This window comes from Argiope bruennichi, chromosome 4 (assembly GCF_947563725.1).
Source record: "Argiope bruennichi chromosome 4, qqArgBrue1.1, whole genome shotgun sequence".
Lineage (NCBI taxonomy): Eukaryota > Metazoa > Arthropoda > Arachnida > Araneae > Araneidae > Argiope > Argiope bruennichi.
In genome coordinates this window covers 52,436,992-52,451,718 of record NC_079154.1, presented here as the reverse complement: position 1 = coordinate 52,451,718, position 14,727 = coordinate 52,436,992, and the positions used below count along the sequence as shown (strand labels likewise).

The following is a 14,727-nucleotide window of genomic DNA, read 5'->3' as shown; positions in this document are numbered from 1 at the left end:
ATTGTTCTTTATTTTAGATCATAATACTTACAATACCGCAATAATTTCTTTGAATATATTTTTATTACTCTTTAAATTATGTTTTCAATTAACAGAATTTTTTTGTATGAAATGTTAATGTATTTACTTATTCATTTTTTTGTGTTAATACATTCAACTGAAGAAAACCGCACGTTATATAATTAACATTGAAAATAAACGTAATGTATTTATAAATTCAAACCCGTAATTTTTTTACTAGAAACAGTTATATATCGTTAATTTGGAAAGTTTAAAGAAAACTTAAAAAGAAATTTGCTGACAAAGAATTTTTTCTTTCAATATTTAAATAATAATGATTTTTCAATTGTGTTGATTCCATACTTGTAGAAATTTCATATTTCTTTCGTCTTTTGCCAATTTTATTAGCGTTTTAACTGTTGTTAGTATAAAAAAATTGGTATAAAAATTTATATGAAAATTTTTATTTAGTATGTATAAATTTTATTTGATGCGCAAAAATTATTTTTCTGTTCAAAACTGCTGTTTACAGTTTACTGGGGGAAAAAAGATTTTCGATGTATGAGAATTCTCATGCAGTTATTTTCTGTTTACAATATTAATTTAAAATATAACTTAATTCTATATAACAAGTAAAATGTTAGAATTTTAGTTCAGTTTAAGGAATTTTTAATTCTAAAATGAAAGAGGAAATTTTCAACAAACTTGGAGAGTTTAAACTCAATGTTAGAATTTCTAATGAAAGTGAATGTTGTGCATTAAGAGGCATGTATCAGGCATATATTTGTTTTAAGAGCATCTTAGTGACTTTATTACAGCAGAAATAATGTTAAGAAATTAAAAGTGCTGAAAGTTTTTTCATTTAAATATTCTTTATAAAATGTACGGATGACAGTTCATTTGTCTGTAATATAATTATATTTTGGTGAAATATATTTTAAACCCATTTAAATGATATCTAATAAAATCACAATCAGATAAATGTTATTTTACTCATCTTCGATTAATGACGGAAATAAAAATTTATTTATTATTATTAGAACTAATTATAATGAAATTTTGGATTTTTTTTTTCAGAAGATGCCGCGCAGACCCAAAGCAAGCAAACTTCACCATTCCCCTTGAAAAGCACACACTTCCTGCCCGTTCAGAATGGGCCTCTCCAGCAGCCAGAACCGTCGACAGGAGTGGCGGCTGTAACCGTTCCTACCAACCCAACCACAATCCCAGCTTCCAGTCAGTTGGGCTCTTCGAATCCAGCTCCGCTGCCATCTTCCACATCTCCCGCTGGTGGCGTCCCCTTCCCATCCTCTTTGCTAAGTCAAGAAGAGTTCCCCACTTCAAAGACAGTCAGTCCAGTCTTGGGATCAAAGGTGTACGACAGTGTCGTCAAATCTCCTCGAGGTTCTAATAGTGATGTGGTGCATTCTCTGCCCTATCCCATTTGTTCGGATTATACGGTCGGCTATTCGGCTAGTCAGTACTCCAAGCAGTCGTACCTCAACCAGGACGGCAATCAGCAGAAACTTGTGACAAGCAGTTATTACAATCACCACCCACAGCCTGGGATAGACAAGTACTCCACTCCATCTTCGAAAGAAGCTACTCGGTCAAACTCGAAAGACGTCGTTGCTTGTGACACTTATAACTCTGCTTTGGATGGTCGTTACGATAACAAAGCAGGGAATCCTGATCTGAATTATTCCGTTGGTCAGACATATGCCAACGACAAAACCTGTGATCCGCAAGGGATTTGCAAGAAATCCAGCGCAAGTGTTTATAATTTCAAAACCAGTGAACCTGTGGTAGAGAAATATTCCAATTCAAAGGAGTCTTATCCAAGGTCCAGTTCCAAAGACGTTGTTTGCGACGGTTATGGTACCGAGAATCTGTTGGACAGTCGCTATGACAAGAAGGCAGGAAGTGCCAATTTGAATTACGCCTATTCCAACGAGAAAACCTGTGATCCGCAAGGGGTTTGCCAGAAACCCAATGCGAGTATTTATAATTTCAAAACCAATGAGCTTTTAACACAACATTCTAGTGACAACCTTGTGAAAAACACTAACGATAAAGTCGGTGGTAAACTTACGGGAGACTGTTATCCGAAAGGTAAGATTCCAAATAGGACTACTTATTACCAATCGATTGTGAACAAGTCCCATTCACGGCACAAATCCAGTCGACGGGTGCTACCTGCTAGTGCTTACGAAAATCAGAAACAAGTGCTTAATAATTATTCAATAACGAAATCTGAATTGCCGCAAAGTCATTCGACCAAGCCTGTTCAGTACTCATCTCATCATTATTCATCAGAAAACAAAAAACATGAATATTACCAACCTTTGAGTTCGGCTTCCACTAACACGACTAATACATATAACTGCAACACCTACAAAACAGACCAGTTACAGACTCATATAAACAATAACGCTGGTCACAGTAATTATTCAGTGGAATCTCAGTCGACCACTTCTCGAAGTTACAAAACTAACCCTGATCTTTCCTCGAGTGGTTACAGAGACAAGCAGACACTTAATAGTGTTACAAACCCGAATGCGAAATCTTACAGCTACCACCAGAGCAGCAGAAACTTTGTGGATACTAACTCATCTAAAATACCAACTGATGTCGCATCTACCTATGGAAGCAGCGATTATTACCAAAAAGGTAGTGGGAACTATTCCAGATCTGGAAGCAATCAAAGTGCAATAAGTGATAATTACAAAACTTCTAGCCACCACTCAAGTAGTGAACATTCTGCTTACCAAAACAAGAGTGGGAGTTACCACAATTCACGGACTTCCAGTGACAAAACTAACAACAGCAGTAGTAGCGCTAACAGGAGTTACTATTCGAACCCTGAAAGCAGCTACAAATCTTACCAAAATCTAGTGCCAAAACAAACAGCGGAGGAATCTCACAGCTATCGTATTCCTAATGAGAGGAATTCTTATCTAAATTATGAGAACACGACACCTCTGAAATCAAAAGAAACTATTGCACCAAGCGTTGAAACCTCGAAACCTGTTTCACACGACAGGAACCAGAACTCTTCTCTTGAGTCTTCGAATTCAGGTATTCATCCACAAGTCAGTGACAGTACTTCTGTGTACCAGTCAAGTTCGGCTAGAGACAAACTTGGTTTTTTTCCATACGCCGACTCTTCCCATTATTCAAACCAAAGAACTCCTCCGACATCAAAATCGGCTACAGCGTTTGAACCTATAACTCCTTCTAAAAACACAGAGGCCTTTGGACTTTTGGGATCTTCATCTACTGCCATATCAACATATTCACAGAGAGCAGGGGTTTCGTCACCCATTACTGTCTCCGATTCTTCTCGAAGTAGTGTGAAAACTCTTTGGAGTCCAACCATCACCACAGCATCCCTCACAAGCACGACTAGTCGAGATATAATTGCTGCTCCAAGCAGGGATAGTCACAGTTCCCACAGCAACAGTAGCATATCCAGTCTCAGTCAGCTCAGTCAGTCTCTTGGCTCAGCACCTCAAGGTACTTTATTTGCACTAATTAGTAATTATTTTTGCTCCTTTTGATTGACATAGAATTTTAAAGATTGTGATAGCCTCATGATGAGGTCTCGGTTTCAGGACCGAAGGTTTTCAGGTGATTCCACTAAAGATCCATCGTGCCTTTTAATTCTAACTTCAATATCCAACTTCCTTCCTTCGCCCGAAAATTGGATAGGAAGTGTCTTTCTTATCGCCTAATCACGGATCCAGTTCACTCAATTATGCTTCGCAAGTAGTTCAGTGGATTATTTATAATGATATCTTTTTTTTTGTGGCGGCGTTTACACCTCTACTTTATAACAAAAATAGACAGAAGGGGAAAAATGATTGTATGCATGTATTTTACTCTGGGTAAAAGATCTGTTCTATTTATGCTTAGATGGGAAAGGCATTTCTTAAAAAAGTGAGTTTTCTTATTTAAGATCTTTATCTTCCGTGTGGCCTATGGCTGTGTCGGGGTATTGCTTACATTCCATATCTTTTTGTAAATGTTTAGAAGATGTCAAAAGTAACATTGGCAACACAATTGCTCGTTTAGAACAATTTAAGTTATTTTTAGTGGCATTTTGAACCTCAACGTGTTCGCTACCACGATTCATACTTGATATTCGGGTCATCTGTATAGTTAGAAGTCCCCTTCTTTGCTATCTCTTAACTATAGTAGAGAAGGGGGTCATCTAATAAGATAGATGGTTTGGTACAATTACATATTATCTGTAACGCACAGGCGTGTACAGATAATATGTAAGGCTGTCAGTGCGTTGAAATTGTTATCAAGTAAAATTTTAAATCAGCAAACTTTTGTCTTAAGTGACTTATAATATTTGTCATCTAAGCACAAGTATAATGATATCATATTGCTGCTAACTTTAATACTCCTATCGTCTACTGCAGGTACTACTACCGTACAGTCTTCTAAAGAGTTACAACGCGAAGGCAGGAGCAGCAGCAACGGGCATAGTCGCAGCAGTTCTGGGAACGACACCCCAGTATGTAGTGCGGCACCCGCCACCACTACCCCTGCCACCTCAACGACCTCATCGTCAGCATCTTACGGAATATCGGGTAGTTTGACAAGCCTCATCTTCTCCAAGCCATCGTGGACGAGGTGAGTGATAATGCTTTCTAATCCCATCTTGACTTTTATCAGGAATTTGGTTCAGGACACCCAAATATTGAGTTTTGTACCAATCATCATGTTTTATGATGATTGGTACATAGTATGATTGTTATGATCAATCATCAAATTTTAAATTTATTGATCTTAATCTTCTCAATCATCTCATTAAATGCCATTTTCTATTTTGGGAATGTGTTATCATTTTGATTCCACTCATTGCCGACTGAACGTTTGAGGTGAATTTGAATTTTCAATATTTTTTATCGATTGAAGATGTGTCTGCGAATGCCTATTGTTTTACGAAGTTGGCTAACATTTGGTGTTTGTTGCCATGCCACGCTGTCAGTCTTCTACTTGAGAGTCAAATGGCGTCTCGTTTATTAGAACTGCAGCATTTCTTCTACTTATTTTGAAAACTTTTTTTTTCTCGTTTTAAAACCTATTGGCTTATTTTTATACAATAAGAGTTCTATAAACTGAGGGCCGGCGTCCTGACCTAGGGGTAGCGTGTCTTCCCCGTGATCTGGACTTCGCAGGTTCGGGCACGGTTCTTCTTTACCCTGTGTTTTATCTGTGAGGGGTGTGAAAGAGGCGCCCCCTCCTGTAAAAAGGGGTTGTGCAGGCGGGTGAAAGAGCCTCCCTGTAAAAAGGGGATGTGCAGACGAGTGTGTGAGTGTCACCCTCATATAATCTAGAAATCATACTTCTGCCCTTGGATGCTCAGGGGCCTTTACCCTCAAAGGCTATTGCACAAACTCGGCTTAAATCGCTAACTTCGTCAGCGGGCTTGTCTGTAGCAAGTGCCATAAGTAACAACAACAACAACATGAATTATAATAATACAAATAAAAAAGAAGATTGGAAATGAGTCAATTGATTAGAGATATCCACGTTGAGCTCTTCGAAGATCAATTCCAGAAGGGATCAAAATTCACTTACCTTGCAACAATTGAAGACGAAAACGAAAAATTCCTCATATTGAATGAAATAGTAGTTAGGCTGTTCTGAGTGAGACCACGCTTGGCGCATGACCATTGTATGATATTTTTTTCTCTCCCAAGCAAAGCACGCTTTTATTCTATTGATTTATTTTTTCACGTAAGCTGTTATATGGTTCTGCTTTTACTTTTACGTTTTAACAAATCACTCACTAAAAAAGTTTATTATTTGGATTTTTTATTTTATTTTCTAAAATACTATTGAAAAATTTGGGGATATTTAGAAGTAACATTGCTTTTTAAAAATTACCTTTTAATTGCACTCTCTTGCGTCTGAACTTTCTTGCCTTCCTAAAATCTAATAAATTAAATTTTAAAATTTAAATAAATTTTCATCGGAGACTGAGAATCTAAAGCTTGTGTTACCATATAAAGACTTATGATTGGCGTGTCATTTCTAAATTTTTCTGTAATATTGGCATTCCAATAATAAGGATAATCATGCATAGTAAATAATTTTACATATATGATAGGAGATCAACAGAATAGATGATTATACTTTTTGTTAAAAGTATAATCATATTTATTCTTCAATTTATAATGTCAGCTAATTTACGTAGCTTTTCCCATTCTTAATGGTCTTGATTTGAAACAATATTCAAAAACGAAATTAAAATCCAAAATTAATATAATGTAAACGTCAATTCGTTGTGACTTAATAGGCAAGTAGTAATAGAATTAAATTTATATTAATAAAGTCATTTTTATGTGTATTTTTATCATAAAATTACAACTTATGAGGGGATGTAGATGGAAAAAAGGGAAAGAAACTGATATGATTTAGACGAATTAAGAAATTACAAAGAAGAGCTAGCTATATTAGAGAATTACAAACGTTACTCTCTGTTTTATCATTATAAGAGTCTACCTCTTTTTAATTAATACTTAATCCCCTAATTATCCTTATGCTTTATGGTCTTCGAATTATTGCTTCTCAAAATTATAAGTTGATATTAAATTGTTAAAAGTCGTTATAATACTTTACAAGAATTATGCATAATCCACAAATGCCCCAAGATTCGTATCAATCATAAAATAAACACATCTGAAACAAAAAGTTCCATCTTATTAGATAATAAAAAATGTAAAACAGTTAAGGGGCTGAATAGGCTTATGCTATTTCAGCATTTTTAATTCGAATTACTTCAATATATTTTAAACCAGGAATGATGGAGATAAAGAATGAGAGCTTTAATGTGTTAAAACTATTTATCGAGTAAAAATGTTGAAATATGTTTTGATATCTCGTTACTTTATGTATTAAATAACCTATAAAATTTAAATCACTTGTTGACATTAGAGAACATTTAAATATTGTTTAGAAATCTGTGCAAAACTGTTAAAGAAAGAAAAATGTGACTTTTACATTCCTTCATTGTGTAAAGTACATATATACATTTGATTCAATTTAAATATCCTGTACCTCAAAGGAACTGTAAATTCTGATAGCTGTTACATGAATAAGTTTTCTTTCTTGAGTTGAAATATTTGAATATGAATTGATTAAAGCATGATTACATTATCATCAATCAATTATTAAAGCATGATTACGTTATCATCAATCAATTATTAAAGCATGATTACGTTATTATCGATCATTAAAACAGGATTACGTTATTATCAGTCAATTATTAGAGCATGATTACGTTATCATCAATCAATTATTAAAGCATGATTACGTTATCATCAATCAATTATTAAAGCATGATTACGTTATTATCGATCATTAAAACAGGATTACGTTATTATCAGTCAATTATTAAAGCATGATTACGTTATTTTCTTATAGCCCAAGCGTGACCAGCGTTTTGACCAATCCGGGACCCCACTACACACCTCCATCGAGCGGTCGCCTCTGTTCTCCTGTACCGAGTGTTCTGCCGCTGGCCCCTTCCCTGCCGAGTCACAGCTCGCCCTTCACCAACCACCCTGGTGGTCTCCACTCGTCCGGCCACCACGTGATGTTCGCACCTCCTCTGCCACCAGCCGGGTCTCTGTCGTCGCCTAGTCTGCCGTTGGCCTCTGCGTCGCCCTTCGGAGGAGAATCGCTTTTTGCGCCACCACCTCCAAGTATGTGCGACTGAAAAAAGAGATTTAATTGATCAAACATGTTCAGTTTTATCTTTTATGCATCAAACATTTTATCTTTGATTCATTAATAGGTGATATTTTTACATTTTGGTTTTTATCGCCTCCATTTCCAACTATGTGTGACTGAAAAGAAATTTTATTTTCAAATAGTTTCAGTTTTATCTTTGATTCATCAATCGATGATGTGTTCACTTTTTGGTTTCTATCGCTTTTCTGCATCACCGCCTCCAAGTGTGTGTAAATGAAAGAAGACATAATAGTAAACTAAACATTTTGAGTTTTATCTTATACCAACTTTGGTCACTCATTTAAAATTCTCCTTCCATGATTTGTCTAGTACTCCCAAAAGAGTCATGGATTCTAGTCGTTTCAAAATACATATAAAAGGTTTAATGTCATTACCTTCAATCTCTAACACCTTGACTGCCATGGGGGTCACCGGTGACTAGCGGGTCTGTAAGAAATTCAGCGCAGCAGTCAATGTCTTAATAAACATTCGGTAAATGAGTACTTTTATCAGACTGAAGTGCCTATAAGATTTTATCTGATCGATGCTGGTATTTTATTCTCAAAAATGCCAGCAACGATTACATGCGCCATAGATTGAGAATACTGACTCTAAGAGTATGTCGAGCATATGGGGGAGGGGGGGGGGAGCGTAAACGAAAAGGAAGGATAACCGTTTAGGGGGAACTTTGCCAATCAATGTAGTCAAAGAAAGTAAAATATACAATGAAGATTTAATCAAATGCTAATTTACGATGGTTTTAACTAACTACTTGGATAACAATGTTTCAAGTTCGCAATATTGGCATGTAGGAAGCAGTATCAACAGTAAACCTTTGGAATATTAAATGTAAGTGTTCAAAAGACTCGTATTCTGAAGCAGTATTTGTTTTTCATGTTGGTATTATGCGAAGAGAATGAATTTTTTTTTTCTTTCTACAACAAAGAAAGAACTATATTCAAAAGAAATCGAGAAATTTAATTCTAAATCAAATAAAAATCTACGAATAAAAATACATGCATAGAATATTCTAAGTATACTTATGTATTCTTGATAATAGTATAAATAATTTAATTTGAGTTGATCAATGTATGACGGGTACGATGACGGCCATTAAAATGCAGCATCAAAAATAAATCCTTGGAATGCTTTATTTACGTATTTAAATGCCTTGCTATTCGGAAAGATATATGCTTCCCATTTTGCTATTCATGCAACAGTGTTAGTTGGCTTTTTAAATTTATACTCATTAAACAAGTACTGTACATTTCATCTTATGTTTTTTCATTTCACTGACGAAAGTCAATTTCGTCTTCCCCTTTGCGTTTTCTATCCCATGTTTTAATAGGAAAAATATTCCTATCTCTCATATATCACATATCCTTAAAATTTGCACCGCTGTTTGTGAGAAATCTTGCATTTAGTATACAGAAATATAATTTTTTTCTTTTTCTCGTATCTCATTCCGATCTAACCTTCTGGGTTTTCTTTTATTTCACTTTTTTTTTATATAAAATCGGAAACCATTATTATACATATTTAACCATTATTTTTATGAGTACGTGGAAATTGTTATTCATATACAACGCGATAAATGTGTAATTTGCCAAAATGTGTGAGATAACATAAACATGGACTCAACAATACCGAAAGAAGAAAACATAAAAAACCCCATCATTAAACTGATTTGTCGCCATGAACTATACCAGTCTGTACCATTTCCCGTTGCCTCACCAAGCGTTTACAAAACATTTTTCTTTTTGAAGGTCAAGATCTACTGAATATCCGACGTGAACTGGACACGAGGTTTCTTGCATCCCAGGACCGGTCCATCAACGTTCCACCTCCTCCGTACTTGCGTACGGAGATGCACCAGCATCAACACCAACATACACACATGCATCAACACAGTCCGTTTCTTCCTCCTCCCCTTGGGGGATCCCTTCTACCTCCATCTGCAGCTCATTTGGTACGTTCCATTTTTCACTTACACCACTTTAAAACACATACAGTTATTTGAGTGAGATATTAAATGTTCTATTTCTCTTTTCAGTACGACAAGTTTCCGAAGGTGGATTCAAGTTTTTATGGACGTAATGCTGTAAGTACGGGTTTATATGCAATAAAATTTTTTGTCTCTCTCTTTAATTAAATGTTCATCATTAAAAATTCTAATTATTTGAAGCCATTATGATATATGCCATTATGATTCTATTTTGTGATATACAGACATGGAAAAAGAAAAAGACGTGAATGTTTGAATGGAAATTATTCGTTCTGCAGACGCTTTATTCCACGAAAGACAAATAGCAAATACACAATCTAGACGGACGCAAAGAACAGCGCTTTTTGACCTTAACAAGACGAGCTGATGATAAATCGCCAAATAAAAAATATATCTGTTTGGGAAAGAAAGAAAAAAAAAGAAACTAGCTTCTTGGTCAACAAAAAGAGAACCCACTTGAATGATTAGATTTAGCTTGCTCACTGACAGAGCATAGAATTTTCTAGAATGATTTCGGATCTCTACACCTAATAGATATGTCACCATAATGATTGTATTTTTTAGATGTCTTCATTTTTGTCACTTAATGGGTGCCGTGTTTGTCGCCAAGATCGGGGGTCAATGAGCATATCTGTAACTCTTTCTTTTCTATAAAATGAACTGCACAAAGAAGCAACTTTACAAATTCATTACAGTATTTTGAATAATAGAGCCAGAATTGTCTATTCTTTGAAAACATTGTATATAAAATTAAGTACCGTAACTTTAACGTAATTGCGAATTTATTTATTTTAATTAGATGCCACCATTTTTGGGGGGATATTTATTTTGGATAGTTATTTATTTATTTCGGACATTTATTGTTATTTTGTATATTTATGGTTATTTGATAAGAATATAAGAGTTTATATACTTAGTAGTTTGCAAGTGATTTTTAGCTTTCAAACTGATTGCTATTTTAACATAGGTGCAGATTTAATTATCAAAAGCTGCGCATTTCAGTGCACGAATAACGGTTATTTCAATACTACGGGATGATATGCCATTTATATTTCCATAAATCTTTTAAAAATAGAAATATACTATAATAAGTTTAAAAATCTATAGAAAAATTCAAATAATATATCGTCTTAAAAGATAGTTCCCAACCACAAATACACAGGAATTGTTGGCTTCAATATATATGTATTACTAGCTTTTACCCGCGACTTCGTACGCATGGAAATAGATTGGAATTTATAGCATCAATGGCTTTATCTTTTGTTACTCCTGCGCATGCGTGAATTTTCAACGCCAATTGGGGCAACACAAATGTATGAATTTTCTACGCCAGTTGGGGTAACGCAATATAAATTATAAATTTTTAATTTCCTTTATTCTGTTTTATCTTAATTCAAAAGTACTTCAGAATGAATCCGAAAGATCGATTCATTAACAATGTTTCATTTTAAATGTATCGAACACTAAGAAAATAAACAGAATCGTTTGCAATAAGTCAAAATCAAGTTAAGCCTAATCTCCTTGGCGTGGGAAAAAACAAACAAACCCTGAAGCTTTACTCATTCGGCGATTTTTGGCGGGAAAGTTAGTTTTTAATTAATAAACAATTAACCACTCAATTAAACGGAATAAATAGTAGCCTGTGTCCTATTCCAGACTATAATCTATCTCTCAGCTAAATTTCATCCAATTCTGTTCAGTCGTTCTGGCGTGATTGACTAACAAACATCCATCCAAACTTTCACATTTATAATAGTAGTATAGATATAGATATTTTAGAAGAGTCGTCTATGTCGGCGTCGACACGTACATCGTCACCTGAGATTCTCTGCTTCAATTTTAAGTGTCAATGTGATGGATGCCTAATTTACAAATTATTTCACTAATCTTCAACAATGAAACGCATGTATCTTGCTATATTTACCTTTATCCCTTCTTAAATGAGCAACTCAGACCTCTTTGGTTAGAGTTTACTGAAGGGCAGGAGGCATCTGAACAAATCCAATTCGTTACTGCAATTGGTGGGGCAACCAAAATTGTGTAAAAATCTTGTCTTCTTGAAGATACACTCTTCTCACTAAATACCTTCTCTGATTTTAATTAAGTTTTCTACAAACTGCAATTCTATTTAAGCATAGATTTTATCCATTTCTTATTTTATTGAAAGGGTAAGTGGTGGTAACTTCTTAGCAGAAACAAAATCGACTTCGCAATTCTACAGAAATCCACCTGTGAGCGTTAAATTTGCCGTCGGGAGGTTTTGAGAATGGGCTTTCGCTCCATTTGTCTACTTTCTTATCAAATTTGCTATCTCAAATGTACTCGCATGTACTGTCGAAGCCAAAAGTTAATCAGACAATTGAAGTGATTGTCGGTCAAGCTTTACGGGATTCACCCTGTATTGATTGAGGAATTATGTATATCATGTAAACAAATTATACTTTACAGATTTCTTGGTTCACTAAAGACGGTTCTTACTTGCAGTTGGGATTACCGACATATCCTATATCGCCACTGTTGGCCCCAGGTTCTGCGACAGCCACGCCAACTCCGTTTACTCCTCCGGGACACTTGGCGGCGTTTCAGCCCAAGGTGAACTCTTTTAATTCTATTTTTACTTTTTTGGCAAAATTTAGTAAATGCTATAGCTTAACAACGTCAATGAATTAATTGCCCCTAATGAACATATAAAAAAGTTTTCTTTTTTTTGTGAATATATGTCTTAAGAAATCTTATAAAAGCAACTTCATTAGGTATTTCTTTAAGAATATGATTTTTTTGTTGTTGTTGAAATATCTTAGCAAAATAATTATTTACGGTACATAGTATTTACAGCTCAAATATTTAAAACTATTTATTTGATTTATTTCAGATTTCCCCTCTGGTGAAAACGAAACCAACGGTAAGTTTACAATTTATTATATGCAAATTCATTTCTAATTTTTTTATATGTATTTTATTTAAAAGTTATACATATTAGAAAATAGATTGCATACGAGTATATATATTTGGAATGATAAATGAGTATATATTTTGCCCCCACAGAAATCGGGTCGTTGGTGCGCAATGCATGTCCGCATCTCATGGGAGATTTATCATCATCAGCAGAAGCAACAGCAGGCCGATTCGCAGAAAAGTGGCAGCGGCCCTACCAAGACGGTGACTGACCTGCTCAGGCCGCCTAACCACCTGTTCGGATCCATACCTAGGCCGCATGAACTCGGCTTTTCCTCTCCTCTACTAGGCGCAGCCGGTGGGTGCATTGAATTTTAAGAATAACATGATTATGATTTGATGAGTTTATGAGAAAAAATGCGGGAAAAAATACTGTCCCTCATATTATCCGTTGTAATTTAATATTCCATTATGTCGAAATCTATTAGTTGGTATCGCTTAGTAGGACAACAAATCGCCAAAGGTATGTTGCTTTCTGGCACTGAGGGCTTGATATCCATTGGCGATTTAAGAGATATCGACTGTTAGATATGACTTGTCCTTCTTTCGTATCTTAAAATTCTCCACCGCTGACTATTTTTGGAATCTGTACGATTTTTTGGGGGGGAGGGTCATTTTTAATAACTGAAAATAGTTTTGAAATCTAAGGCAACGCTTTGCAGTGTACCTCATGCGAATGCATTAACAAAGAAGACGCGTATGTTCTGCAAAGGTTTGAGTCTTTTTTCTACCAATGGACCATAGAAGAAACTTCTGCCAATCACAATTTTCAACAATCCAAATGCATCGAAATTTATGGTAAATCATAGGTGCTAAAATTGTCCTCAAATTGCGGCGTCGCATATCATGTCAAAGGTTTGGGATTCGACGTTGAAAATTGTACCTAATCTCACAGTTTATTATATAAATTTGAAATAACTGTTTCACATTTAGTATTCAGATTCTAATTTCAAAAATTCAAAATCCAGTTTGTCATTTTGAAGTAATGAATCCCTTTTACAGATCATTTTGCAAAAATTCAACCTTGGATTGAATACGATAACGATAACAATAGGAATATTTGAATTGTTCACAGTTCTGTTTTGGCAATAAACGGGCTTTCAATAAATGTTTGCCTAATTTGAAATAATTGTTACTATATTTAGAGAAGAAAATCTCTAGAAAGAATGAAAATGCTTAAAATGTGTTATTTTTTTTTTCATTTGTGCATTTTTATTTTTAGAAAATTAACTCAATTTTTTCGAATCATTGTTGATTTATGTCTCGATTAGAAGCGAAAGTGTATAAACAATTTTTTTTTTAATTTTTCGAGCACTTGGATACAAAATTTCTATTTGGTGTGTGTCTTTTTTTAAGTTAAGAGATACATTTTAGTTCAGCAAATCGAAGAACATCGTTTACTTTATCTTTTAGCAAAACCGTATGCTGACAACAATTTTACAATGCTGAATTATTTTTTAATTAAATTTCTAAAAATAAAATTGTTGAAGTCAAAAATAATGATATATATCAAATTTTATAAATCTTTTTTCATGTTCCCTTTATAGTGTACAATGTTACACTTACTTTTATAGCATATAAGTTAAAAGGTTACCCCTATTTTAAATTGCCTATGAGCCCTTTGAACGTTTTTTTATTTTATGATGATGGACAAAAAAAATCGACTCAAATTGCATAGTTTCCTATCCTTATTTATGTTTGTAAAATTTTATTTTATGTTGTGCTTCAAAAATATACTTTCAGCATTAAATTGTACTTATAAAATCAATCTATAATTTTTTTTATTTTGTTACAGCATCTCTCCATGCCCGATCTCCATATGATGTTTCACCTCAACATCCCAGTTTCTTGGGTCCTACACCGGCACATTTAGGTAAAGGGATATTCTTTAGAAAGTTTGACAACATTTTTAATAAAAGTTTTTCTTTTTAAATCTGTTCAGGCCCGCAACATTTTCAACTATCGGAAGCATTGTTTCAAGTAATATAAAATACTAACATTGCTCAATGTTAAAT

At 34.5% G+C, this 14,727-nt stretch overlaps 1 protein-coding gene across 5 annotated transcripts in view; it reads left to right on the top strand.

The window, feature by feature from the left end:
• The window catches only part of LOC129965454 (autism susceptibility gene 2 protein-like), an 889,904-nt gene that overhangs the window by 851,396 nt on the left and 23,781 nt on the right, over positions 1-14,727 (top strand). For 4 of the 5 annotated variants that reach the window (XM_056079329.1, XM_056079330.1, XM_056079332.1 and 1 more), the window contains 9 exons: positions 1,078-3,516; positions 4,431-4,644; positions 7,444-7,724; positions 9,519-9,721; positions 9,806-9,853; positions 12,206-12,349; positions 12,630-12,659; positions 12,803-13,010; positions 14,508-14,585. In XM_056079329.1, coding sequence (XP_055935304.1) covers positions 1,078-3,516; positions 4,431-4,644; positions 7,444-7,724; positions 9,519-9,721; positions 9,806-9,853; positions 12,206-12,349; positions 12,630-12,659; positions 12,803-13,010; positions 14,508-14,585 — 3,645 coding nt within the window. The remainder of the gene's footprint in view (positions 1-1,077; positions 3,517-4,430; positions 4,645-7,443; positions 7,725-9,518; positions 9,722-9,805; positions 9,854-12,205; positions 12,350-12,629; positions 12,660-12,802; positions 13,011-14,507; positions 14,586-14,727) is intronic. The other variant, XM_056079331.1, reaches the window with a different exon arrangement.